Source organism: Bos grunniens, chromosome 16 (assembly GCF_055505025.1).
Source record: "Bos grunniens cultivar Pamir isolate PY7600 chromosome 16, Bosgru_T2T1.0, whole genome shotgun sequence".
In the NCBI taxonomy this organism is placed as follows: Eukaryota; Metazoa; Chordata; class Mammalia; order Artiodactyla; family Bovidae; genus Bos; species Bos grunniens.
Genome location: NC_141180.1, coordinates 79,327,202 through 79,355,087, shown reverse-complemented (window position 1 = coordinate 79,355,087; position 27,886 = coordinate 79,327,202). Strand labels below are relative to the sequence as shown.

The 27,886-nt window shown below is 54.9% G+C and overlaps 1 protein-coding gene across 5 annotated transcripts; it reads left to right on the top strand.

The window, feature by feature from the left end:
• The first annotated feature begins 25 nt into the window (after positions 1-25).
• On the top strand, positions 26-27,886 carry SLC60A1 (solute carrier family 60 member 1). 5 transcript variants are annotated; one of them, XR_015143772.1, is made up of 11 exons: positions 26-332; positions 10,091-10,289; positions 10,955-11,206; positions 14,591-14,753; positions 15,158-15,273; positions 16,273-16,446; positions 19,265-19,412; positions 22,772-22,842; positions 23,990-24,061; positions 24,205-24,227; positions 25,363-25,585. XR_015143772.1 is itself a non-coding variant. In XM_086345620.1 (10 exons), the coding sequence occupies exons 1-10, from the start codon at positions 103-105 to the stop codon at positions 25,416-25,418; spliced, it is 1,377 nt and encodes a 458-aa protein (XP_086201746.1). In that variant the 5' UTR covers positions 26-102; the 3' UTR covers positions 25,419-27,886. The 5 variants fall into 5 exon arrangements, 4 of the variants coding, with proteins under 4 accessions (XP_086201746.1, XP_086201743.1, XP_086201742.1 ...); XM_086345620.1 differs by lacking the exon at positions 23,990-24,061 and having other exon boundaries at positions 26-200; positions 10,112-10,289; positions 24,107-24,227; positions 25,363-27,886; XM_086345617.1 differs by lacking the exon at positions 23,990-24,061 and having other exon boundaries at positions 25,363-27,886.

Genomic DNA, 27,886 nt, shown 5'->3' with positions numbered 1-27,886 from the left:
CGGCCGGCTGGCCCTCCCGCCGGCTGGCGGGCGGGCGGGCGAAGCGGCACTCGGGCACCGCGCGCGCCCGCACCAGCAGCCGCGAGCCCGCCGGCCGGGGCCATGGGCTGCGACGTCCGGGTGTCGGGGCTGCTCCGCCGCAACCTGCAGCCCACGCTCACCTACTGGAGCGTCTTCTTCAGCTTCGGCCTGTGCATCGCCTTCCTGGGGCCCACGCTGCTGGACCTGCGCTGCCAGACGCGCAGCTCGCTGCCCGAGATCTCCTGGGTCTTCTTCTCGCAGCAGTTCTGCCTCCTGCTGGGCAGCGCCCTCGGGGGCGTCTTCAAGAGGACGTGAGTGCCAGCCCCCGGCCCTTCCCGTCGCCCTCGTTCTGCCTTCTGCGAGGCTCGCGCCGGGGGTCATCCCTGCCTCCGGAAGGCCGCGATCACCCCTCCCCGCCCCGCCAGCGGTGCCCTACCTTAGCCGGAGGGCTGCCTCCCTACCCCCTCTCCCCAGCTCTCTCCCCAAAACTCTCCGGAGACTGAAGGTGACTTCTGGATTATTTATTTGCCCTTACTCACAGACCCAGCCCTCATCCTGCTTATCCCACCCCAACCCCCTAGGGAGAGTGGCAGCGAGCTCCCAAAGGCCGCGGGGTCGCCTCTGGCACAATCCGTTTGAGGTCTGTCCGTAGCCCCTGCCGCCGGGGGCGGAATTGGAAGTGAGGTGGCAGGAGAGGGACTGGACCTCAGGGGCTGTGCCCAGTGCCAGGGCTGGCTGCAGCTGGACAGAGTGCCCTGGGGCGGGCTCCGCTCAGATCCTGAGCTCCACAGCAGCCAACAAAGGGTGTCCCTTCCCCGGTGACCACGGGGCTGGTGGGTCCTGTGTGGTCCTGCTCCTGGGGGCGCCAGGGTTCCTGCATTGGCCTCTGCAGGCAGCACCCTTCTGGCTCTGAGACAAGCAGGACCTTAGCTCTGAGTTCACCGAAGGGGAGGTGCAGGGTGACCCACCCGTAGCTTAGTGAGGTGACCCTCCATCTCTGGCCTGGGGTCCCCCTCCGCTTCTCCCACCCCATGTTACTCCTGCCCGCTGTCTGCCCCAGGGCAGGGCTCTGAGCTCTGTCTGGCATGGCCCCCAGAGGCTCCCCTTTGCCTACTATTGCAGAGCCTCATTCTCCAGGCTTGAATTTGACAGGGCCACCTCCATGCAGCCCTTTGGAAAGGCGGCAGGATCCACTCTCCTGGGGCACCGGGGAGAGGAGACCCAAGCAGGGGCTGGATGACTTGCGAGCCAGAGGCTGCTGGAGGCGTCCCTAGTCGTGGCCTCTGGCTGGGTGGTTTCCTGGACTGCATGGCCTCAGACAAGCAGAAGCCTGGGAACCAAGCCACAGTGGAAGCCTCTGGGGGGATGTGGGGGTGGGATTCTGGGCCGAAGCTCTGCTCTTCAGCTCACTGCTACAAGTGTCTGTGAGGTGGGTCCCCTAGAGCTGATGGGGAGGAGCACAGTGTCCATGCATGGAGATCCCACTTTATGCCACCCAGCTGACCAAACATCATCAATTCATGAGTGATTATCCCCATGGCCAAAATCCTCTTGTAAACCAAAGAAGTCTCCTCTTAAGAAGCAAGTATCCTTGTGGACACTAGTGTTTCTGTGGGTTTTGTACAAGAGTGGATGTGTGGAGAACTCAGAAAATCTTAAGAAAAAGCTCAAGATTCTTTCTGATTCTGCCTACAGGTTTCATTAGAAATCATTCAGGGTATTTTTCTGTTTTTGTTTTTAAGTATTTTGACTTACAAAAGCTCCCTTACCTGGAACTTTTTAGAAACCTGTGTAGGGCAAAGAACAGGAAGGGGAATGAGGATAATTCTGAACGGCAGGTTGGCATGCCAGGATTTGCGAGAACAGCAAAGATACACACCCAATTGGGCCGGCTCTTCCTTACCTGCTCAGGACCTCCCTCAGGGCTCCTTACTCAACAAGGGGCTCTAAACAGGCAGTGGGAAGGGTCTTGGCACAGGAAACTGGCTCAGGGAAAAGGAGGATAATCATGGTAGCAATAATAATTTGTTTTTTTGAGCATTTAGGCCATGCCAAGCACTGTTCTTACTTGGGCTTCTGAGGTGGCGTGGTGGTAAAGAATCCACCTGCTAATGCATGAGACACAGGTTCGATCCCTGGGTTGGGAAGATCACCTGGAGAAGGAAATGGCAATCCAGTCCAGTATTTTGCCAGGAATATTCCTTGGACAGAGGAGCCTGACAGGCTGTCAAAGAGTCAGGCATGGCTGAGCACACAAGCCTGTAACTTCTTTCTTAGTAACGTTCTTGTATCAACTCATTTAACCTTCACGACAATCCAGTAGATAAGGTCTATTATCTTCATTTTGTGCGGAAGGAGGCCAAATCAGAGGGAGGTTAAGAAACATGCCCCAGGTCACAGAGCTATTAAGCTGGCCAGGATATGAACCCACACATTTGTGTCTAGAACCATATAGTTTGGAAATGCCTCTTGCTTTTTCATAAAAAAACAAGCTGACTCATAGTAGTCAGCTTCAGCTCTGCAGGGTACAAGTTATACCGTATACTCTCCAGGCAGAGGCATACAGTCCATACTCATGGGCCGAGTATTCTTAAGCGGACACTCCCAGGGAGGAAACTGTGGCCTTCTGGGACCTCCTGCTGGGAGTGAGGGGTGGGGGTCGGGTAGGGCAGGGGGAGTATGTCCCATCTGTGATTCAGGTTTAAATTGTGAACCTCAGTCCTCCCACTGCAAGACAACATGTCCTAATCCTGTCCCTTGGTTAAGAGCAAAGTAGACGTCAGTGGAAGTAGAGGGAGGTCACAGGAGTGGCCTGTGCGCAGACAGGAGTCATCACCTACCTAGAAGAGCTGGACAGCTCATCACAATCCTCCATCCCTCAAAGCAAACAGAACCTCTGCCAGCCTGAAATTGGCCTCTCAGCCTCGACTCCTTGGGGCCTCACCAGAGCTAAAATGCTAATACGGCTGCTAGTGCTTTTCCGCTTAAGTGATTACTGCCAGTGTGCTGCTAGTTCTGCAGTGGGGGAGTTGGTTTAACAAACTGGGACAGGAGGGCCAGCTGTTGCGAGGGAGTGAGGAAAGTGTGGGATGGCACACGCCAGGGAGGGGAGAGTCAGAGCAGCTCCTGCTCGGGTCCTGCCCAGTCCTTGGCCTGCACTGAGGAGCAGGGCTGAATTGGCTCTCTGGTTGCCTCCACGAGAACGTGCTCTGGAGGGACTGGGTGTGGAGAGCCTCAACATCAGCATGGGTGCAGAGGAGGGCAGGCACCCTCTTCTTGGGGGGACCAGCTCTCCCTCTTTTCTGACACAGTTGGAGAGCTCGAAGCAAGCACTACATGTAGGCCGAGAGGGGAGAAGGGTGTGTTTAGGGCTAGAAGAAGCTGGACACAACCTTCCTTAGAGAAATCTTATCAAGAGCAGGAAACTTTTCAGAAAAAAACCCAAAGCCACCTAGCTGGCAGGGTGTGTAGATATGTGCTTTGTCAGACAGGAAGAAGGGGTGGGTATTTAGACAAAAGGTTGGGGTTTTGTTCCTGGTTTCACGGGGACCTGTCTTACAACCCTGGGCAGTTTGGGAGACCCCTTGATCTCAAAGATATCAGGGCAGATAAATGACTTTCAGAGCTTCCCCAAACTTTCCCCAGCCTTGCCTGGGTGTCTCCTCTGCGTGTGTGCTCTTAATTGAAGGCTTGAGTTTGTCTTCTCTTTGCTCTATTAACTATCTTTTTCTCTACCTTTCTTTTTTTCCCTCAATTTCTTACAAGTCCCACCTTCCCAAGACCCACCTCTGACTCTCCCTGCCCACTGCATGGAACCCGGTCTCCGTGGCCATTTCCCCAGGCCACTCTCTGACCTACTTCCCCAGGATGCTGGCTCCCCGCGGTCCTGGGAACACAGTGCGAAAGCCAGTCCCCTTCTCTGAGCCAGGCCCGGGTTGGTCTCCCATCTAGAAAGCCTCCTCCTCTCCCGCCAGCAGCTTGTCCACCTTCCAGCATGCAGCAGACCTGAGCTTGAAAAATCTGTCTCCACGGGAGATAGCATCTGGCCCAACAGTTTCACTCCTAGGTATATTCTTCAAAGAACTGAAAACATGTCCACACAAAAACTTGTACATGAATGTTCATAGCAGCATCCTATAGGATCATAGTGGCTATTCATAACAGCCAAATGTTTATCTGCAGATGGATGGGCAAACAAAATGTGGTCTGTCCACACAATGGAATATGATTCAGTCATAAAAAGGCATGAAGAACTGACTCATCCTATAAGTGGGTGATCTTTGACAACGTTATGCTAAGTGAAAGAGGCCCGTCACGGGAGACCACTCTTATGGTGCCATTTTCATGAAAGTCCAGAGTTGGGAAAATCTTTAGAGACAGCAATGGCAACCCACTCCAGTACTCTTGCCTGGAAAATCCCATGGACGGAGGAGCATAGGCTGCAGTCCATGGAGTCGGACACGACTGAGCGTCTTCAATTTCATGCATTGGAGAAGGAAATGGCACCCCACTCCAGTACTCTTGCCTGGAAAATCCCATGGACGGAGGAGCCTGGTAGGCTCCAGTCCATGGGGTCACTAAGAGTCGGGAACGACTGAGCGACTTCACTTTCACTTTTCACTTTCATGCACTGGAGAAGGAAATGGCAACCCACTCCAGTGGTCTTGCCTGGAGAATCCCAGGGACAGGGGAGCCTGGTGGGCTGCCGTCTATGGGGTCGCACAGAGTCGGACACGACTGAAGCGATTTAGCAGCAGCTAGAGACAGAAGGTAAATGAGTAGTTTCTTAGGGCTAAGGGTTCGTGCAGAGAAGAACAGGGAGTGACTGCTAATGGGTGAAGGGTTTCTTCTGGGGGTGATATAAATGCTCGTAGATCATGGTGATGAGTTCATAACTCTGAATACATTTTTGAAAAAACACTTAATTGTGTGCTTGAAATAGATAGTTTATGGCATGTAAATTATCTCAATATTTTTTAATTAAAAAAAATCTCAAAACCCATCCTAGCCTTTAATTCAGTAATTTAACAAATATCTCTTGAGCTAGACCCTGTTTTCAGGGTGAATATGACACAGGTCCCTGCTCCTAGGGTGCTTACATTCTGGAAGACTATTTTGGTGAGATGAAGGAAATAAAGCAAGGTAAGGATGTGGAGTTACAGAGTTGGGGTTACTTTAGCTCTGTGGGGAAGACCTCTCTGAGCTGACACCTGACTGCAGGAGAGAGCCGTGCAAGCAAAGAATGTGGGGAGAGGTGTTTCAGGCAGACAGGGCTACAAGTTTAACCGGTGTGCAGGGGGCACTCCATGTGGGCCCAGCACCCTCCAGGCCAGGGGACATCGTCGCGCGAGGGTGCTGCCCTGATCTGGGGCTAACAGGGCAGCTGCCTTTGGCTGAGATCCCTCCCAAGTCAGGCTCCCTTGTTCCTCCTTCAGGGTCCCCTCAGCCTTAGCAGAGGGTGTCAAACAGGCAGGGGTGTGAGTGTGGGGGTGACCCTGCTGGAGGGCTTTCCCCTGCCCCTCCTTCTGGGTGTCAGCCCTGCCCTTTCTCCCAGGCTGGAGCAGAGTCTGCAGCCTGCCCTTGCCCCTGTGGGGGTGGAGAAGGTCTGGATGCCTCTGACGCCTCCTGGGTCTGCCTTCTGCCCCTTGCCCTTCGGGGAGGAGCTTGTCCAAGGTGGACAGAGGGACTCCCTTGCAGTAGAACTGTGAAGGGAATGTGGCCGCATTCTTCCCCACACCCAGGCAGTCGGGGGTGGGACCCTGGCTGACATCTGCCTATTCAAGCCCTTCCCCTGTTTCGGAGCCAGGCAGCCCCGCCTCTTATCACAGAACCAGAAAGGCCAGTGCAGGTGCACGGGGGGTCACAGGTGCCCTCTGGGCAAGGCCAAGCCCCGGGCTGAGCAGTCAGCCGTGCTCAAGGTCACGTGGCCAAGGGGGGCGGCAGCTCAGCACTGCCCGCCGAGAGGGCCTGACTCTGCTCCCGCCCCGGTCTGTACCTCCTGTGTGGGGCCGTTAATAAGTAACTTGGACATTTCTCCGGCTTCCTGAGGAAGGGCTCCCCAGACTGTCTTGGGGGACCGGGGCCCTTCTTTCCACTGGCCTGCACTGGCTTCAGAACCCAGGCCAGGGAGGGACAGGCAGTGATACCACACTGGCCTTCTCCCGGGTTGTGGTCAGAAGCTGGGTCCCCGCGGGGCCTGTCTCACACCTCTCTCATCTGGGCCCGCCTCCCGATGTGTAAAATGAGGGTAGGGCTCTTCGGTCCTTGGTGCCACTCTGGCAGTTTCCGGGCCAGCCTCGCAGGATCACCCGAGGGCCTGCCAGCGGGAACCAGGGGCAGGGCCGGGGATCAAGCAAGAGCTGGCTCCAAGCCTCTGACCCTGAATGCCGAGTGGGCTGGTGTGTCCCCCTGGGGCAGCCCGGGACCTGCAGGTGAGCTGCAGATGGCTGAACGAGGGAGGCGGACAGCTAAGCAGAGGGGGACAAGCGGACATCTCACTCCCTCCGCACAGGAGCCTTGCAAGGAGGCGCTCACCATCCTCGACGTACAGCAGAGAAACTGAGGCTCAGAAGGGCTAAGTGTAAATGCCTTGCCCCGAGCCACCCCCTGGGAACTGGCAAAGGTGGGCCTAGGACCAGTCTTCTGATTACAAACACATTCATGCTGCCAAAGCGGCAGTGACCTTGAAGAAAAGTGCAAAGTGTTAGTCGCTCAGTCGTGTCTTACTCTTTGCAACCCCATGCATTGTAGCCCACCAGGCTCTGCTGTCCATGGAATTCTTCAGGCAAGAATCCTGGAGTGGGTTGCCACTCCCTTCTTGAGGGATCAAACGCAGGTATCGTGCATTGCAGGCAGATCTTTTACTCTCTGAGCCACCAGGGAATGACATTGTTATTCTGTAATTTTCAATTACCCACTTTCTTAGAAGCGACCCTTGACCAAATCATTGTGACCAGGCCAATTAGTATATTTCAGTCTGGCTCTAGGATGTCTCTAGGACTCCTTTTTTCCTGACAGCAACATTACCATCCTAAAGAAACTTGTTCAGGGTGATTTTTGGAATGACCGGGCACAGCCCCACTGAAACAGCTGGGGAGGGTGAGCGGCCTGGGATGCAAACCCAATGTTCGTTGAGTTGCAGCTGTCCCCATTTCCTGGGAACTGGTCTTCACCCCCTGGCTGCCCCTACCCCACCCCACCCCAGGGTACCCCAGGAACCCAGCTGGCAGGCTGCAAGCCCAAACCACGGCCTGAGGTTGGCAGGAGCTGGCCTGGCTTGGCCCGGGGTTAGCAGAAGGGACTTCCCAGGCCAGCCTGCCTCCAGCCTTTCCTTTCCTCGAGTTCTCTTTCCATCCCTCTCTCCTGTCTGTCCCTGGGCCTGGGAACAAAAGGGCCCCCTCTGGATACTGAGTGTCCCTCTCTAGAACAGCAAAGTGAGAGGGTGCCCACTGGAGAGAGGAGAGGCCTGGCAGGGCTGCCCAGTGGCCCCCAGCCCTTCTGAGCCCCAACCCTGTCTCCCGAGCCACCTGCTGTTTCACTCCGCACCTTCTGGCCACCTGGCCCTCTAGACTCTTTATCTCGTCACCTCTGTCTCCTTCTCTCTGTCACCACCATACCATAAGCCCGCTAACTGTCTCTGATCCCTTTGTCCAGGCCGTGCTGCATGGGGTGATAAGACAGGCCTTCCTCAAGCATACCCATCTCACTGGCAATATTTAGCAACCCCAGATCAAACACCTCAGGGATGGGGTCCAGGGACAGTCCAGCCGTGGGTCCCACAAAGAGCAGAAGGCAGCAGTTTCCTTAGGAAACTTGTGATGGAGCCAGCATTATCGGGAAGCAGTTGGAGCTCCCGGAACGCCAGCAGAGAGTCCACTAGGTTCTAGCGACTATAGCCGTTTGCTGCGCTTTCTATGTGCAAGGCTCTGCAGAACCTGGCCTCATTCATGCTCCCCTCTCAGCCCGGCGGGGTCTGTGGCCCAGCACCTGCCTTTTTACGCACACAAGTGTGTGTGCACACTCCTCCATGGGAAAGCAGCATGGCGTAGGGAACAAGTCAGCAGCCCCGGGCGGCGGTTAGGGATCTGTCCACTGCTTTCTAGCCCTCTCCTAACCGTCTCTGATCCCTCTCTGACCTTGGTTTCTTGTGAGTCACACGAGGCCCAGTTGCAAGGTCTAGCTCACAGCCTTGTCGTGTGCACCCAATGTCCTGGACGCTGTGAACAAGTGTCCTTGTTCTCATGCCCACCTAACGTTAGTTCTCCCTTCTTTCCCCATACCTTCCCACACTCCCGCCCCTCTCAGCTCACCGACCCCAGGTCAGGTGCCCCCAGGACTGTACTACAGGCTGCTTAACCACTCTCATCCTGGTTTTTCAAGACAGGAATGATAGTGTTTTTCCAGACAGCTTTAGGAGTAATACTTTAGGGTAATACTTTACCTTTTTGTACTCGGGGCATCTGTGCTTTACCAGAAAGTGGTGAGTGAGGAAGTGGCAATGCCAGGTCCGTGGAGTAGCTCAGAGGGGAGACCTTGAGGAGGGGACAGGGACCCTCTGCTACCCCTGAAGTCAGGCCACCCCGGAGGCTGCCCAGTCAGTCTTGTGCAGGGAAAGGAAGGGGAGAGAGCTGTCTGAGAGGCCTGTTGGCCTGCGAGGTGTGGGCATCTTCTCTGTGCCAGTACCAGGAGACGACCCAGCGGGAAGCAGGAAGCAGAAGCACGTGAAGCTCGGGGAGCAGGCCGGCCGTCCGTGCTGGAGGCCAGGGGTGCGGGGGGAGCAGGACGCTGGCTGGGGTGGGGACCCGAGCAGGCCTGCCCACAGCATGACCCCCTCTTGCTGCCCTTCTGGCGGCTCAGTCTCCCCTGTCTTCTCACACACAGCTCTGAGCTGGGAGTTGGCAGGGGTCACAATGGGTAGACTAGCCTGCAAACAAGAAAACGAAGAAATAACGACCCACTGCTATCAGCAGAGCCCTTCTGATAAGGGATTTAACCAAAGATGGAACGAGATGAAAACAGCGCCAACAGGGTCACAGGCAAGAACTCCTAGGAAAGGACAGTCTGAGGGGTCTTTTGAGGCCTCTCGCTTGTCGTCAGTGAGCTGGAAATGCAGGTCTTGACGTGTAAATACTGACTGTCACTAACCCCCTTGACCCTCCAGGTCTGGAGAGCCAGATGGAAGTGCCTAGGGCTCTCCAACTTCTCATAATCTGAGGTGCTTCCTCTACAAGCCCTCCCTTCCAGAACCTTCTTCTGCCCACTCTCCTCACCCCCCTGCCCCCACCTTAGCCTTTCAGACTGGCCCCAGAAAACACGAGGCTTCCTTCCTTTCTCGAGAGTCTGGTTGCTGGGCAGGTGCACCCGAAAGATCTCGACAAAGCCTCAGGCTTCCATGCAGTGTTCACTCACTCAGCAGCCTGCTCTGGGCTCCTCTGGGGAAAGCTCTCCACCCAGACACCGTTCCGTGGGGAAGGCTGAGGGCCTCGCTTCTGGACACTTGCTGGGCACGTAGAAGGGTCACCAGATTACCCAGATACCCAGGCTGAGGGCTTGGTTTGGGCAGCTTGGGCCTGGCGCCTGCAGAGGGCCCGGTGTGCCCTACACCTGTGTGTGGCGGGGGTCTGGCTGCCCTCCCGGGCCCACCTCCAGCCTCACATACGTGGCACAGCTCCCTGGAGATGCTCAGAACCAATTCACCCCACACCTTCCCTGAGAGGGATGGAGGTATCTTCGCATCATAATTGTTTATCAGCAAACAGTTTAAAGTAAATGATGCAAGATCACTTTTGTAAGTCCAATAATAGCAATTATGCTTTGTGAAGCGTCCCTCACATGGTTCTCACGGCCACCCTGCGCGGCAGGGACTATCACTGGAGGAGACCCAGACATCTTGCCCACAACCTATAGCTAATAAGCGAGAGAGCGCCACAGCTTCCCTCACCCTCGGACCAGAGGATGAGAGGAATGTCTCGGCTTCCCTGGGGACCTACCCAGCGAGTAGATGGGGCTGGGGGGGTCCTCACGCGAAGGGCTGCAGCCCCGTCCACTGACCTCGCCCCCCACCCTGCAGCCTGGCCCAGTCGCTGTGGGCCCTCTTCACCTCCTCCCTGGCCATCTCCCTGGTGTTCGCCACCATCCCCTTCTGCCGGGACGTGGAGGTGCTGGCCTCCGTCATGGCACTGGCCGGCCTGGCCATGGGCTGCATCGACACCGTGGCCAACATGCAGCTGGTGAGGATCTACCAGAAGGACTCGGCCGTCTTCCTCCAGGTGAGCCCCCCGGCGGGCCTGGGGCTGGGGCGGGGCAGGGCGGGACTCAAAGGAGCTTCCTCAGCCCTCTCCGCGGGCCGAGTGTCCCTTCCTCACGGCCAGGACAGTGACCTGGAAAGAGCAGCAGGGTCAAGTTCAGAGTGACCACTTCCAGCTGGGCCATACTGGCTGTTATCTCTGGACTTGGATGTCTTCATCTCTAAAACGGGGTAATGACCATTGTGCTCAGAGAGTCACAGGAATCTAAGCGCTAATGAGAAAAGGCTCTTTGTAAATTGGGAAGAAGTGTGATGGAAGGACTTGCTGTTCTCTCGTCTCCTCCTGTGTTTCTTCTTACATCCTTCTCCTCCCTGTTGCCCAGGACTCTAGTCCAGCCCTTCCCTTTATCAAGCCTTCTTCCCTTTGGGGTGTTACCTGGTGGATTCTAGCATGCGGATAGCCCCAGCTGAGGGTTAAGCTTTGGGAAAGAAGGGAGGGAGGGAGAGGTTGGTCACTGTCACCAAGTTATCTCAAGCAGGAAGGTGGGGACAGGAACTTCACTCCTCACCCCTCCTGCCTCCCACCCGCTGCTGCTCCCAGGCAGGGGCTCCCCAGATGGGACACGCCGGGGGGTCATGCAAAGCCTGAGCCATGCCTTCACCACCCCCAATTCTCTTCCCCCGCAGGTTCTCCATTTCTTTGTGGGCTTTGGTGCACTGCTGAGCCCTCTCATCGCCGACCCTTTCCTGTCTGAGGCCAACTGCTTGCCTGCCAATAGCACAGCCAATGCCACCTCTGTGTTCCATGCCTCCAGGGTCCTGGGCCGCCAGCACCCTGAGGCCCAGCCTCGGTCCAACCGGACGCTGCCTGGGCTGCCCTCTCAGGACGGGGCAGGGACCCGTGTGTCCTATGCCTTCTGGATTATGGCCCTGATCAATGTGAGTGCCCCTGGGCAGGGTTGGGTGAGGGCTAGTTGACAGTTCCCTACCAGTCCATACCAGCTCCCAGTACAGATTCTTCCGTTTCTGAGAAATGGACTGGGGCTGAGATATGCCTTCAGGAAGATGGGAGAGCTGACCCCCAGAGATGAATCCTGACCACAAGGAGTGCAGGAGGTCACCTCTAAGGCCCTTCGGTTGTGGCATCCTGGGATTGCAATTCTCCAAGGAGGTAAACAGTGAGCAGGTTTAGCACCATCACATCAGGGTCAACTTCCAAGTCCTCAGAGCTCCCTTAAGGCAACCAGCTCTCCTCCTCCACGGGCAGGCGCAATGGACCCTGGGACAGAGCCCTGCAGAACACGCCAGGCTCCCCTCTGGGGTCCTCAGTCACTAGTGGGCTTCTCCTGTTCCTGCTATGAGGTGGGCCCCCGTGGAGGCTGGAGGATGGACAAAATGACCTCCAAGGGGCCCCACGTGATGTGGCTGCCCTGGTGGGGACAGAATAGGGAGACCACCGCATGGTGCCCGGGGCGGATCCCGGGGCTCTCTGCACCCCAGCTCGCATGCTCCTCTGCCAAGTCAGGGCTGACTCGCACTTGGCTGGAAACCCCCCGGGGCCCTGCAGCCTAGGTCAGCCCAGGCTGGGGCCAGAGGGAGAGGATGGGGAACCCCCACCAGCTCCTGGCCAGCTTAGGGCCGATGGCTGGAAGCAGCAGGGGCAGGCTCTGGGGTGGGGGTGGTCTGCCCCCATGGGGTGGAGGTGCAACAGGCCCTGGGGTGGGGGGTTGGAGGTGCAGCAGGCGCTGGGTTGGGGGGGGTGGAGGTGCAGCAGGCGCTGGGGCGGGGGTGGTCCGCCCGGCCATGGGGCGGAGGTGGAGCAGGCCCTGGGGTGGGGGGTTGGAGGTGCAGCAGGCGCTGGGGTCGGGGGGGTGGAAAATGGAGCAGGTGCTGGGGTGGGGGTGGTCCGCCCGGCCGTGGGGTGCAGGTGCAGCAGGCGCTGGGGTTGGGGGGTGGAGGTGCAGCAGGCGCTGGGGCGGGGGTGGTCCACCCGGCCATGGGGTGGAGGTGGAGCAGGCCCTGGGGTGGGGGGTTGGAGGTGCAGCAGGCGCTGGGGTCGGGGGGGTGGAGGTGGAGCAGGCGCTGGGGCGGGGGTGGTCCGTCTGGCCGTGGGATGGAGGTGCCTCATAGTTTATCAGCCTGATTTGGAGTCTGCTAGTCTTGTCACCCATCCCAAGGCAGGCAGGCCAGGCCTCAGAGTGGCGCCATACAGGTAGCATTGAAAGAGGCCTTTGAGGACACCCAGTCCCACTAAACAGTCAGACCGTCACTGGCTCCAGGGCCTGATAAAGGGGCCAGTAAGAGACTTGACCAGGCTGGAACCCTGACTTCCGGCACAAGCCCCTCCCAGCTGCCTTGTAATCAACTGCTCATTTCCCTTCTCTTTTGTAACTTTCCCTGTACCAGAGTCCTCACGGGAAGGCCTCAGAAGTGCACCCCTCTCCCTCTGCTCCTTCTGTTTTCTTCCCATGCCCATCATTGTTTGGGGAACAATGCAGCTTTGGGCCTTGTCCTCCAAGGGGGACCTAGGAAGGCAGAGTGCCCTGTCAGTACAATGTCAAGGCTGAGACTCTGGGACCAGGAGGCCGGAACGTCCAGCCAGCTTAAGCCTGAGGTCTGTTTTCTCTTGCTCCACGAGGTACAGACTGGAGGCACTTTGTTTGCTGCAGGATTTCCGGAGTTTTTCCATTGGTTTGTGTCTGAAGATAAACAGTCCACCCCAGAAGAGAATGGGCTAAGCATGCATGTGGGCAAATGCAAACACACAGGCCAGCCCACCTGGCATCCTCTGACCTTTAAAGTGGAGCCTCTCTTTCCTGAATGGGCTCCTAATAAAGACCCAGTGTGTTCCTGCTGGCAACATCAGCCAACCCTGGTGAAGTCCTTCCCACCACCCACCTCTCTGGAAAGCCCAGCCTGAGTGAGCACACCTCTTTTACAGCTGTTTCCCCTTGGCCTTCTCCCAGGCATTCTGCTGCCACAGGGCTCTGCATGTGGGTTTCCTGTTTCCCCCATCAGACTGGAGAGAGGGCTTCACCTCCCGCATCAGACCCAGGACTCCGGAGGCAAGGGCCATCTCCTCCATTCAGGCCCAGTTTATTGCTCTAATGCTGCTGGGGTGTGCCTGACTGACATTAATAAGTGGAAGGAGGCTTCCAAGGTGCCCCCAGGGAGGTGCCAGCACAGAGGTGGTGTTTAGGTGACTTGGGGAAATGCCTGTGTGAGCCAGCCTGTCTCCAGGCAAGGTAGAGGCTTGCCCAGCGCAGTGCCAGGCAGAAGCTGGCAGCTAGCTGATGTCTGCGCCAGCTTTGCCTGTGAGCCCCGAGGAGCCTATTGGTCCCTGGGACACTTCTACAGCTCCCTGGGCTTCTTCTTCTGAAGCAAAAGGAGCCGGGATGCAGTTACAGCAGGAAGGGCAGAGGTTAGACTTGACGAAGGACTTCCTGGCAGCAAGGGTGGTTAGACACAGGCAAGGCACCTGAGGGAGGCGGTGGAGGCAACTCCAGGAGAGGAGACATTTCTCATTGCTCTGGGGAGTTCGTAAAACCTAAGCGACTTAACACAAACATCAGTCAGCCTGACTCTGGGCTCTGCGTGCGTGTTGCTCGTAGCATGTATTTCTCAATCTAAAGGAGTCCCTGCCTCTGTTTACCTTGAGGGCAGTCCCTATGCTTTTGTGAGGTATATCACCCAGAACAGCCCCTGACATGGAGATAGCACTGGTCAGAATCAGGATGCCTAGGTGCCAGTCTAATTCTGCCTCAAGTCAGCTGTGTGGCCCGCACTAATGCTCTCAGACCTTCCCACTGCAGCAGGTTTAGACTAAGTGATAACTCTGAGCCTCAGGTGCCCCACCTGGAAAGTAGGTTTAATGATTTCCCCCAGCACGTTTTACAGAACTGTGATGAACAAAAGCCAAACTCCTTTCTAAAGCATCACATGCTCTACCAGCGTGAATGAGTGTGAGGGGCCATTTCCAGCCCTGCTCAGGACAAGGATGTTGGAAAGGAGTTTATCTCTTGCACGTCCTGTGCCAGCAGAGGCCCCATGTGAGTCCAAGCTTCGCGTGTGAGAAGCACCTGTCTCAGGGAAATGACTGCGGTTGAAGTCTGGCAGCAATTACAGCAAGCCTGCAGGGGTCGAGGCACTTCGCTATCTGAGCTGGGGTTGGCTCTGAGGGGACGCCCTGTGGAAGGAGCCGTCGTCTCCCAGGACCGTGCAGACCTTGGCCACACAGCCAGGCGGAGGGGGTGCAGCAGGCCTGGCTGGGAAACGGGCTGACTGGCGGGGCATGGGCTCTCCTGACCCTCTGCTCACCCCCAGCTCCCGGTGCCTTTGGCTGTGCTGCATCTGCTGTCCAAAGAGCGCCTGCTGGCCTGCTGCCCTCAGAGGAGGCCCCTGCTGCTGTCCGCGGACGAGCTCACCCTGGAGACACAGCCTCCTGAGAAGGAAGACGCATCCTCGCTGTCCCCCAAGTTCCACCCAGGTGGGGGCTCTAAGGAACCCTCAGGCTCAAGGCCCCGTTCCAAGGCTCCCCTGCTAAGCCCTTCCGCCCAGAGGGCGGACGTGGATCACAGGTGGTAATGGCTGGGAAAAAACCCTTGGCCCTGCTGGTCTCGGGGTGTGGGGAGGGGCAAGAGATGGAGCAAACGGGCCAGGAGGAGAGGACAGCAGCTCCCGCCCCCTCCCTGCCTCACCCTGGCAGTGTGACCTCAGGCACCCTGCCTGTGTGACCTCGGGCACGCTGCCTGGCCTCTTGGAGCCCTGCTTCCAACCGCCCTGCGAAACGGACGGGGGCTGTCCTCATGAGCCGTTGGAAGGTGGGAGGCAGGAAGTGGTCTCCTTTCTGCCAGAACTGAGACCTGTCCCCCATTCCTGTGTCCTGTCCAGGGCACGAGGACCTGTTCAGCTGCTGCCAGAGGAAGAACTTCAGAGGGGTCCCTTCTTCCTTCTTCGCCATCCACATCACAGCCGCCCTGGTCCTGTTCATGACCGACGGGCTGACGGTGAGCCTGCCCTCGGAGGGCGCCCCTCATGGGGCACCCCCTGAGCCTCAAGTCTGGGCATGTAGAGAGAAAGGAGGTGGATCAAGGTTTCCTAGAGACCGCACCTCTAGTACAGTCGATCCAAGTGTTTAAACCCAGTATAAGTCCCAGGGAAGAGCCTCTCTAGAACTGAATACAGCCTCTTGGAACTATGGTCTTCTGTGTCGTTCTGTTTTTATTTTCATGAACCCTGTGGATAGGAGACTCTGGTGTGTTACATTTTTTTCAAAGGGGCAGTGCCCGGTTCCCCCAGGTAGAGGTCATGCCATATAGATGCTAGGGCTTTCTGCTTCCTGGAACACATTCCAAGCCTCGGCCTCTCAAGCTGCGTGGTAAACAAGCTGCAGGCAGTGTCCGGGCCCAGCTAGCTGTTCGGGCCACCAGTGACCTCTGTTACTCTATTTACTGCCTTTCTCCAGAAACCTCTGCAGGATTAGATTAGGACCGTTTGCAGCAGCTGCTTGATTAACTGGTTGCCATATGAGGGACTCTCCAAAGAAAAGGCCCTAAAGGCCTAGATGACCTGGTAGAAAGTACTCGTGACAGAACTGGTTGACTTCCAACGCTCAGTGTGACCTTGGGCAAGTCACTTCCCTCCACCCTTTCATCTGTAAAATGAGATGCCTGTACACACCTTTTTTAGCTGCAGTACCCTTCCTTTAGCAAAAAACCTTCTGTGGAATCCTCCTAAACGGGGCATGTGGTGAAACTCTGCTCTGGCTGAGGGGGGCGGAGCCTGCCTGCCTGCCTGGACCCTGTGGGGCTCCTCTGGGGCCCAGACACGCCTTCCTGAGCCCCCGGCTCCCGCGGGCACCGTCTGCCCGCTGTGCCGCCCAGGTTCCAGCCTCAGCTCAGGCCTACAGGCGCCGGGTGGAGCAGGGCCGGTCCCCGCCGGCCCAGACCACGCCTGCCCGGCTGGGGACGCTGCAGGTGTGCTCAGCGGGACCCGTCTCCCCACAGGGCGCATACTCCGCCTTCGTGTACAGCTACGCGGTGGAGAAGCCGCTGTCCGTGGGACACAAGGTGGCCGGTTACCTCCCCAGCCTCTTCTGGGGCTTCATCACCCTGGGCCGGCTCATCTCCATTCCTGTCTCCTCCAGAGTGAAGCCAGCCACCATGGTTTTCATCAATGTGGTAAGCGGCCCCTTTCACTCCTTGGAGACCCAGAAGAACCGTTCACCCTGTGCCACAGCCCTGCCCCAGGACACCTTCTCAGACTGGACTGTGCCCCAGGTTGTGGGGTTGGGGGAGATGTCGGCGTACAAGGGTGGGAAAGAGATGCTGGGGTGGAAACTCAAGGCGTGAGGCCCACTTGCATGGTCTTGGAAAAGCCCTTTCCTCTCTCTGGGGCTCGGACTTTGTACCCACTGAAGAAAGAGGCTATGGGAAGTGACTGGTGCTGTGTCAGGAGCAGCTCCCTGCTGACAGCCTGCTGGATGAGGAGGGAAGCAGTGCTGACCTCGATCCTCCCTGGTTCACCCTGGTGCCCAGGGGGGTCAGAGTGCTGTGGCCGGCAGAGGCACCATCTCGGGGATGGCGCCTGGGAATCTGCATCTTGCAGCTCTCCCAAAGTGGCACGTAGAATGACCTTCAAGGAGCTAGTCTCTCTGGAGGTCTGGGCCTGAGAGGTGGTTAAAACTTTTCGTCCTGATGTGTATCCCTGCCACCACCTATGACAAAGGGTCCAGATTACAGATTCCTATAAGGTGGTTTAGCCCAACTTCTGACCAGGGCTCAAATCACCTCTATAATACCGCTTCCAAGGGGCCCCAAAGTCTGTCTAAACACCCCTAGTGAATGGAAACTCACCACCTCTCCAAGAAGTCCAATCCACTGTCAGAATGTACTTTCTTGAGTTTCTAGAGAAGAGAGGGTTGGGAAATAATGTAGAGGCTCTTGCCTGGAGAATTCCCATGGACAGAGGAGCCTGGCAGGCTACAGTCCATGGGGTTGCAAGAGTCGGACACGACTGTGTGACTAAACCACCACCACCACCACCACCATAGAGGCCAAAGGTCATGAGCCCCAAGAAAGGCCCTTGGATTCGGCCTTGTGCTGACTGATAACTTAAAAGAAAGAACTTTTGTTCAATGTAGCTGGGAGGTGGGGGTGGCGTAGAAGCCAACCTCAAGGAGTTGAGAGTGGGAATTCCCTGGTGGTGCGGGTTAGTGGTGAGGACTCATTGCTTCTACTGCAGAGGGCATGGATTTGATGGGGGCTGAGAGCAGGGAAGGGAAGGGAGAGGGAGAGAAGGAAGTAGACGTGTGAGGATTACAAATATGTCTGAGCTGAACAGGCTTGTTTGACAAGAGTTGGGTGTTGTGGGTGCGTTTGCAGGCAGAGGAGAAAGGGAGGGAGCCTGTGATGACACCGTGTCAGAGGGAATGCGAATGGGGAGGCCGGGGAGAGGCGAGGGGCTGGAGGGCAGCGTGCTAAGCTCAGGAAGAAGAGGTCCAGTTCTGTGGAGGGGGGTGGAGCAATGCAGGTCCCCCCGGGGGAGAAGATGAAGGTACAGAGGCTGCTGGTGGCCTGGCTCTCCAGCACACGAGGCCAGATGCTTAAAGACAGAGTGACTCTGGGTTTGGGAGAAAGCAGGAAGTTGGAAGCCTCCACAGGACTCAGGCACTGGCAATAAACTCACCCAGGGTGCTGGATTTAAAGAGGAAAATCAGATTCCTCAGTCCAGCTCAGACTTGGTGAATCTGAATGTCCAGGGGTAGGGGCTAGCAATCTATATGGTCAACAGACACCCGGGGGTGGGGGTCGGAGTTGGCAGGGGCGGTGTTCCCGTCTGTCATCAAGAAGTTTGGAAAAACACTATCCTACAGCAAGTGATTCCCAAATACATTAGCCCCCTCACCCCTGCTGAGGTGCTTTTGGAATATACAGATTCCTGGGCCCCGGCCCCGGGGAGTGGGGGAGGAGTGGAGTGGAACCCGGGTGTCTAAGTTGTTTTTAAGCTCTTCAGGTACTTTTCTTGGGCAGGTTGCTGGGACCATAGCTGAACCGCCCTGAACAGGCTGCAGCTGCCAAGTCTCAAATTCACCGCGGTTTCTTCCCAGATTCCGCTCCGTTTTAAATTAAGGGTTATTCTGCTCTTGATGTTCTCCTGGATCTCAGCAGTCACTCACGGGTTGATGAGCACACACGCTCTGTGCGGGGCCCTGTAGGGAACGGCTGGGCTGCCGCGTTCTCTAAGAGGAGCTCTCTGTGTTTAGGGCGCTTCCAGTTGGCTAGGGAAGAGGATGGGGAGAGGGAGTCTGTGTCCTGGCTGGAAGGCAAGGCGAGGGTGAGGGGCTGGTAGGCAGCTGGGGAGCGGGCTGAGCGCCAGTCTGCTCCCCGGCTGGCGGGCGGGGCACGCCGAGTAGGGGCGGAGTTGCTAATTTGCCCTGGCATCCTGCGTCTTCTGTCAATCAGGCTAAAATAAGAGAGTGACGTGGGATTTGTTGTTGTTGTTGCCACACCTCGCAACATGTGGGATCTTAGTTCCCCATCCAGGGATCAAACACACCCCCCACCCCCCATTCCCCCCACCCCCGCCCCGGCGATGGAAGCTCAGGTTCTGAACCGCTGGACCGCCAGCGAAGTCCTGAGTTAGGTGTTTTTCAAACGTGCCAAGTGTAGCGATTCTCAGGTGACTCTTGGAGGCCTGGTGCAAGCGGAGGGGAGCAGGAGAACGCCCCTTAAGCTTGCGCGGCAGGCCGTCCGCGAGATGCCGGGGCTCCTCGCCCTCCTCTCTCCGGGTCTCTCCTGTCCTCCGCGTTCTCCTTCCTTGGCAGACGCCAGCTGGGGAAGGTGCAGTTCCCGCGCACTCCACAGGGCCGTGCCCTAGTCACACAGCCCGCCAGGGGCCAGGAGGCGTTTCTCACGTCTGGAGACGGACAGGCTTTCCTTTCTCAGCGGCCACCCAGCTGCCCCCAGCTCCTCAGCGCCCCCTTCTCTGCTGTGACAGGTCGGCGTGGTGGCGACGTTCCTGGTGCTTCTTGTTTTCTCGCATAACGTGGTCTTCCTGTTCGTGGGGACGGCCAGCCTGGGTCTGTCCCTCAGCAGCACCTTCCCCAGCATGCTGGCCTACACCGAGGACGTGCTGCAGTACAGAGGTGAGCCCCTCCTTCCTCCGCCTTCACCCTCTCCCTGGGGCCTTCCAGCCAGAAGGTCCCCGCCCACCTCCTCACTGCCTGAATGTGGGAAAGGCTCATAAACCGTGTTGTTCCGACCAGCATGGCCCCCTTCTTTCAACATATGGTGGTGGATGGTGAGATTTCAGACTACAGACCAGCAGTGAGCACCTCTTCCCCATCTTCTTTTTCCCCATAGTGGTTGGTGGTGGTGGTGGTTTAGTCGCTCAGTCCACTCTGTGTGACCTGGACTGTAGCCTGCCAGGCTCCTCTGTCCATGGGATTTTCCAGGCAAGAATACTGGAGTGGACTGCCATTTCCTTCTCCAGGGGATCTTCCTGACCCAGGGATCGAACCCAAGTCTCCTGCATTGCAGGCAGATTCGTTACCAACCGAGCATGTTACACAGCTGGCATTTTGTGTAACATGCATGTGCTGGAAATTCCAAGTTCAAGGAAAAGCAAATATGCATGGGAGGAATTATAGCACAGGGAAAGGGTTTTATAACTCATCAGTAAAAGTAGCTCCTTGCTTTGTTTTCTTGTGGATGTTGTTGGAAACAGAGGATTGGAACAATGACTCCACATCTGATTCAGGGTTGTGACATGGCTTCTTTGAAAACCTCTGATTCTCTGAACTAATCTTCCCTTTCTGTAGCTTCCCAAGTGTGCATAGCAAAGATCTTTTTCAGAAAAACAAGTTAATTAAAAATAATTATGTTTTGAACATTTAATGTTACCCTCAGACACAATCAGAGATTCCCTAGAGTGTTGGAAAACCACCACTAAAGATGAGTGATTTCTTTGGAGCAGGAGTGGGGGCAGTTGGTGTCTGGGGGGCTGGGGTGTGGGGCAAGACGGGATCAGAGCAATTAGTGCTACAGCCCACCCATCCGCTGAGCTGATCCTGAGACCAGGATCCTTGAAATCCCAAACTTCAAAGAAGTAAATGAAGGAATGAGCTGATGTGGGTATCACACGTCACCTAGTATATCCCAAGAGGTTAAAGGGATCAACAAATGTTAGAGTTTAATGATAATAACAATTTTATGTTGGTTGGTTCTGCTGCAGATAATCACTCAATCCCTCCTCTTTTCTCACCATCCTTGCCTTGGTTCAGGCCTTTATCAACCTCTCACCTGCTTGGAATAGTTAATGGAGCCCACCTTTTCGTGATTTCTGATCACCCCCATCCGTGCCGTGGCAGCTCTTGGCTTGTCTCCTGGCCTTCCGATTTGCCTTCATCAGAGGTTCTCAATGTGGTTCCACATTCAAATCACCCAGAGCCCTTGTAAACAGAGCCTGGGTTTCATCTCCACACAGTCTGATGTACTCGAGCTGCCGGGTGATGGTAACGTGTAGTCAGGGTGAGGGCCACTTCCTGGGCCACCACGCTCTGCAGATGCAGAGGGACCACTTGGAAATGCAGAGCTGCTCACAGTCCTCACGCCTTCCTCCGGAGCTCTCTCCCTTTCTGCAGCCGCCCTGCCTGCTTCCCCTCAGAGGCTGCCTCATTCAATCACCCGCCATCCCGACGGCACAAAACCCTGCCATCCCCCGATGGCACAAAACCCGCTGTCTATCTCCACCGTTTGCTGCAGTGGGGACCCTCGCCTGGAACGCCCTCTCATCTGCCTGCTGGTGCCCCCACCTTCACACCCTCAGGAGCCTCTCTGACCCCACTGGGAAGGCAAGCCCCCTCCTTGTCCCCGCCCCGTCTCGCCTGTCGGTCCCACCTCGAGACCTTCATCCTAACATTATCTGCTGCTTCTCGACATGCACCCTAAGTGCACCAGCAAGGGACGGAGGCAAGAAGGCTGCTTTGAGGTCAGCAGCAGACCTGAAGGTCCGCCTTGCCTCCCTACCTTCTGGCTTTGTCACCTTGTGCAATTCATCTTCCTCCCCCCTTCCTTTTAGGGTTGTTCTGTGCGTTAGAGGGCACGCAAAGCTCCTGACTCAGCAGCGTAAGGTGCTCACAGGTGCTCAGTATAGGTGTTAACTCGGATGAGTCACCTGAGTGCCCTCAGGGTTTAGCACAGTACCTGCTGCATAGACGGTACTGAGAGGTTTCTGATTGTCTGAGGAGAGCAGACACTCACACGGGTGCTAGGGACCATCTAGAGACAGGCTCACGGAGGGGACAGAGGACTGAGCTGGCCCAGGGTGGGTCAAGTCACAAGAGCAAGGGCGTGCTGGGGAAGGGAGGGGCAGGGCAGTGGGCAGTGTGAGAGCGAAGGCTGAGACGGGGGGACACCTATGTGGGAAGAACGGGGGCCTGGAATGCCGGAGGAGATGATGCTGATCTCTGAGTGTCTAGAATATGTTGGTGCTGGCGACAGGCAGTGATACAGGCCGCTGAACTAAAATTCAAGGTGCGGCCTCTCTAGTGGGCTTCCAGTCTGTGAGGGAGGCTGCCTGGCAGCCAGGGCGGGCGGAGGGGGCGCTACATGAGAGCCGGGAGCAGGGGACAGAGGGAGCACAGAGGAACAGCAGCTAATCCAGGTTCAGGGCTGGGGGAGATGATAATGAAGGCAGTCTCCAATGACGAATGAATTTTCCAGACCAAGAGGAGGAGGAGGAGTGTTCAGGAGAGGGTGAAGGCGCGTGTCAGAAGCTGGCTATGAGCGTGTGTGCAGATTAGCAGACTCAGGAGTCTCTCCTGGCAGGAAGGTGGATTGTGAGCAGACAGTGTGACAGTCTGAGCTTGCAGTGGGGCAGGTGATGAGGGCCCATGCAAGCCACATTAAAGCATCTGCCCTGACCCTGACGGCAGGGTGAGTGAGGGTTTAAGCAGAGAACCGGCATGGTGTTGAGGCTTTACTGTGGGCAGCGCTGTGCTGAGCGCTCACATGTGTTTGCGTCAGGGTTATCCACACAACAGCCCTGAGGAGATCCCATGCCCGTTTTACCAAAGAGACGGGGAAGGAATTGCCTGAGGTCTTGTAGTAAGTAGGTGGTGGAGCAGGCTTAGAACCCAGGTCTGACTCTGAAGCTTGGGCTCTGAAGGTCTGTGCCACGTGGCCAGGTTGATCAGAAGCTGGCTGATTAGTGCAATGCCAGGGAGTGAGGCCTGCCTGGCAGAGGAGAGAGGGAATCTTCCTGGAAAAGTAGTTGGTGTTCACAATGGGAAGGGCCCTGAATGCCAGGCTAAGCAACTTGGAATAAATGCTGAAGATAATCGTGAGTAACTGAAGGTTTCAGAACAGGGAAATAATATAATGGCAGACCCAAGCATGGTGAAGGGCTCACATCTGAGAAACCTCAGGAGTCCACCTGGATTATGCCAGCGGATATGTCTCCTTAACTTGCCATCACTAAGCCCCATCCTTCTCTCCTGCTCAGGCTGTGCGACCACAGTGCTGGTGACAGGCGCGGGCATTGGAGAGATGGTCCTCCAGATGCTGGTCGGCTCGGTATGTCGGGAGACCCAGGGCGGGGGGATGAGGGGCGTGGCCCTCCAGGCAGTGAGAAGATGTGGCCAGCCCCTCCTGAACCCGGCTGTCCCTTCCCCGGGCCTCCCGCACGGCAGGCAGGGCCCCACTCCGTCTGTGTCGCCTGTTTCCGCTTCTGAGCCACCCCTGGAAGCTGAGCCTCCAAATGCGGGAGTGGAGATGTGAAGGGCCACGAGGCATGGTCCAAAGCAAACACAAGCCGTGTCTGGGAGCGGGGCCAGGGGCCCCGTGGGAACGTTTAACTCTCAGAGCCCGGGACAGGCTTGGGCTGCAGGCCCAAGAATGGAGTTCCTTTCCATCCCCCTAACCCTCCATTCCCTGCCCTACCTCTCCTCACCTCTGGCTACCCTACAAAGGGCCCAGTTTTCCTGCACGACTCCTGCCTGATCAAGGGCCAAGTCGCCCAGTTCTCTTCAAACATACCCACGTTTCATTTGTTCAGCAGGGGAAAAAAAAAACCCATCTGCTTTTTAGGGTAGACTATAATGTAGATATTGTGATGCTTGTTTTTAGAGAGGATACTGAAACTCAGAAATTAAGCGACTTGCCCTCAGTCACACTTCTAATAACCAACAGAGATGATGTCCAGAGTTAGGCCTTTCAGTCCCTGAAACCCCTCTAACCACTGCTTGATTCTCCTCTCCCTTCGCTCTGCTGGACCAGGGGACGAGCGCTCCCTTAGGACACCCTCTGCGTCGAAATGAGGTGGCACCTGGGCTTCACCACAGTGGAATCTAGTGCAGGAAGACATGAGGGGTACAGAGGAAACGTGCTAAGTGCTAAAGCTGGGGATGGGCCCATGGGAACTCCATGAAACACACTGGCGTATGTTTTACATTTTCCATAATAAAAGGATATATATATGTACATATATACACACCTTCTCTGCAGAGTTCTGCTCAGGGCCTGTGGGTACAGAAACACCTAATATGACTGGAGTTTTAAGGAAGAGATGGAGATTTTCAAAGCGTCCAGGACATAGGGCTGAAAGGGACTGCAGGGGTCAGCGGGTCCAACCGCTGCTGCACAGCAGGATTTCTGCTACCTCCAGAAACATAACCTTGAAACGAGGCCAAGATGTCCCTCCTACCTGTGTTTCTGTCTATAGGTGTGGCGGGCCTGAACTTGACTGAAAAACCTGCCACGGCCTGAGAAGGCGCTTCCTCCAATACATCTTCATGTGAGGTTTTGATGGCCTGTATCTCTGTGTTTTCCCCTTTGGCAGATATTCCAGGCTCAGGGCAGCTATAGTTTCCTGGTCTGTGGTGTGATCTTTGGTGGCTTGGCTTTTACCTTCTATATCTTGCTCCTGTTTTTCCACAGGATGCACCCTGGACTCTCATCAGGTAAGGAAAGAATCTATTTCTACACAAGAGGAGGAAAAGAGAGCAGGGGGGTGTGTGGGAGATGCCGTGGATCTTAGCACGCCACAAATGATGTTCTGTTCCAAGTAAAATGCAAGGAAATGTTTATTTTTCTACAGCTTCCTTTCCCCCTTCCTGCTTTGCCCTGCGATTGTCCGCTCTGGGCTCCCAGGGCTGGAGGGAGCGGGAGAGGCTGACTCACGGCTTCTCCATCAGGAGCGGGCCATGGTCTGTGACCTGGCTTCCTGCATCCCACCAGGCCCGGGGACCATGGGCCAAGAATCGCTTTCCAGCCTGGGCCGAGCACTGAGAGGCAGAGCCTGTCTCCTTGGCTGGAACTTGGCCCAGAAGCCTAATTGGTCATCTCTTTGCAGTTTGGGATTTGACTCCAGTCCAACTCTCTTTCTCAAAAAGAAGTCCTCAGGCCAAGTGGCACAGAAAAGCTTGTTCAGGACAGAGGCACCCCCTAAGAATAGTCTCGCTCCTGGAGCCCCCAGGCAGGGGAAGTCCCAAAGCTATTTTCACAACCCTGAAACCTCACTTGCCTTTCCACCCAGCACTCTCAAAATCCCAGCAACTGAACCAGCTGTGCATGTAGCCAATTCTTAAGAGAAGGTGCCCAGGCAAACCCTCCTCCTCATTAGTGAAAGCAAAATACCCCTCACAAAGACTGAAGGGCCACAGCCTCAGCCCTGTCCCTCAGTAGGTGGACATACGCTCCCTTTAAACATCAGTGTGAGGGCCCCAGTCAGCACCCGCTGCAGCCTTGAGCCGGAGGTGGTAGGACCCGTGTGGTCCAGTCCAACCTTAGGCACGGTGCCTTCAGTTAAGCCACCGTTCAAGAAAGATTTGCTGAATATCCAAGGAGTAACACTTAAGGAGTTCCCTGTTCACAAAAGACAAAAAAGAAGTATATATTTCCCAAGCCCTAGACACTAGTCTCAACAAACTGCCTCCACCAACTAGCTTGCCAGAATTAGTAGGTCTAACTTTCCACTTGGCTCCCTGATGTGAGCCAGTGAATAGCAGGGAAATAAAAAGCCTGGGTAAGGTCTTGGAGTAAATAAGGGCTAATCAGAGCTGCTGCAACGTGCTACCTGTCTTCTCTCTCTGGTAGGTCCTACTCGAGACAAAGCACTTGGAATGGAGAGCCTGGAGAGCTACCAGAGGTAGAGCTAGGAGGCGGAGGCAGGTGAAGACGTCTAGTCTCCTGAGCAGCAGCTCAGCTCAAAGGGCTGAAGAAGCCAGGGTGGCAGCAGAGGCACCTCTCGACTCTTTGGTTCTCATCTTCACTGATACTGGGTGGGGTAAAAGAAATTAAATTGAGTTCTGTACCCGGACCTCCCTGGGCAAATCATTAGATGTTTACCTGGCTGTTCAAGTTGCTCTCCTCTTCCCTGGCTCAGACTTTTGGTGAGAGTGAGTCAAGATACTCAGCTGGAAAGGAAGATAACGAGACACTTCATCCATTGGCCACCTTCTGCATGAACCACACCCTGAGTTTGAAGATCACTCTTGGTTGAAGTTTGAAAAAATAAGTTGAAATTATAAAGAGCAATGATCATTGCTATATATAGACAGATTTTAAGTTAATCAAAACAAACCCCAGGTTATTCCTTGGCATGCTCAAAGGACTGTGCTTTTACTTATTAATCGTCCAAAATCCCTCCAACCCCTGCTATCAGTAGTTCATCTATAGTCTAAAACATCGAAAGGAAAGTTGAATCTTGCTACCTTTGGGACACTAATTCAGCGGTATGCTGGGCTAGCTCATACCAGCTTATAAAAGCCAATTGTTAAGTTTTCATTTTGAGAGCTAGTTGTTAAACATAGCTATTATTTAAAATTAGAGAAATTTATTGCCTTTGTTTTTTAATGTAATTTATAACTACTCAGATGGTAATGGAGAAGGAAATGGCAAGCCACTCCAGTATTCGTGCCTGGAGAATCTCATGGACAGAGGAGCCTGGCAGGCTACAGTCCATAGGGTCGCACAGAGTTGGACACAACTGCAGTGACTTCGCACGCACGCACTCAGATGGTAAAGGATCTGCCTGCAATGCAGGAGGCTCGAGTTCAATCCCTGGGTCAGAAGCATCCCTGGAGAGTGGAATGGCAACCCACTCCAGCATTCTTGCCTGGAGAATTCCATGGACAGAGGAGCCTGGCAGGCTATGATCCATGGGGTTGCAAAGAGTCAGACATAACTGAGCAACTAACACTTTCACTCAAAAGATATCATTTCTTAATTTTTTTATACCTATGCTCTTGAGGCTTATTTATTGTACCTGCAGGGTAGAAATACTATATAAAGGTATCCTTCGGTGTATATCTTTCCAATTCCACTTTCAGTGATAACAGGTTAGTGGCTTGAGATCAGCCATGGTGAGAGTATTTATGGTGAGAAATTGGCAAAATCATGACTTTATTGTCTCCTTGGAGAATCATCTGATAAACATTTATCAGCATACCACTGCTAATCACCAATGCTAATTGGTCCAGAAGCTGTCTGAGAGAATGGGATGGAGCTTCTGCTTTTCTTACTGACATTGAATAGCTTAGCAAAGGTGCAGAAACAGTACTAAGAATTTCTCAAAAAATATCTAATTTAAACTGTACATCTTCCATAGGGGAAAAAAACTATACCACGTCAGAGTTCTTTTCTTTAACAAAACCTGGACGACTGAACACCTTGAGCTGTGCAGTATAGTGAAAGCAGTTCAGTCAAGGAGTACCAACTCTTGTCCAGATCAAGTCCTGCAGTCACAGAGAATGCAGACTCAGCAACCTGGAGGAGCTCGGAGCGCGCAGACTTCTGGAAGCAGTGAAACCGCCGCCACAGGGGCTCTCTGTTAGTTTACCTGCACTTCCTCTGTGTAAATACAAATGTATGCATATAAATATGCAGAATAAGTGGGTCATGGCTCTCAATAACCTGTCCAGGTGGAGCATTTACCTGCCCCACACTAAAAGGCTTATCCTGGAACCATAAGCATGGTCATGTAAGCCAGCTCCATCTGCCCTCCGCGTGGTGATGAGAACCTGGCTAGAGAGAGAATCCTGGTTCAAGCCCTGGCCTCAACTTGTGGACGTGTGGCCCTGCACAGATCACTGAAGCCCTTCCAGCCTTGCTTTCTGTACCTGTAAAGTGGTATTTCTAAAAGAACACTACCCTACCTCAAAGGAATTCCGAAAGAATTAAGTAAATTTGTGTAAAGCAATTATATGCCTGACATAGAAATTTGCTTAAAAATGGTGAGCCATTTTTATTTTGAAAACCCCCTCATTAGCAGCTTAGAAACTGTTCATATGTTTGGTATGTATTTACTGTAAATCAAAAGATTCAAAATCTTTTGAAAGCTGGTGGCCTAGGGGTATAGTTTTAACTATGTCCATAAATACTTATTTTATGACAGCCAAATTTATGTACGTGCAATCTAACCTTACTGAGTGACTGACCTGGGGAAGAAGAAAGCAGCTATATTTTCCTTGTGTTTTTCCAAGAAAACATCCTTTTCATACAGATTTAGAAGAATCAATGGTTATATCTAAGGTGATCATGATTAAATTTGTGAATATAAAAAACAAGACTGAAACCAATCTAAGAGTATCTTTCCTAAAATAAAATATTTTAAATTTAA

Bases quoted from the DNA above. Each gene is read 5' to 3' on its own strand.
- SLC60A1 (XM_086345616.1), top strand. From the start codon at position 103: ATGGGCTGCGACGTCCGGGTGTCGGGGCTGCTCCGCCGCAACCTGCAG. The intron at 333-10,090 runs GTGAGTGCCAGC...CCCACCCTGCAG, and splicing joins GGGGGCGTCTTCAAGAGGAC to CCTGGCCCAGTCGCTGTGGG. The intron at 15,274-16,272 runs GTGAGCCTGCCC...GTCTCCCCACAG, and splicing joins TCATGACCGACGGGCTGACG to GGCGCATACTCCGCCTTCGT.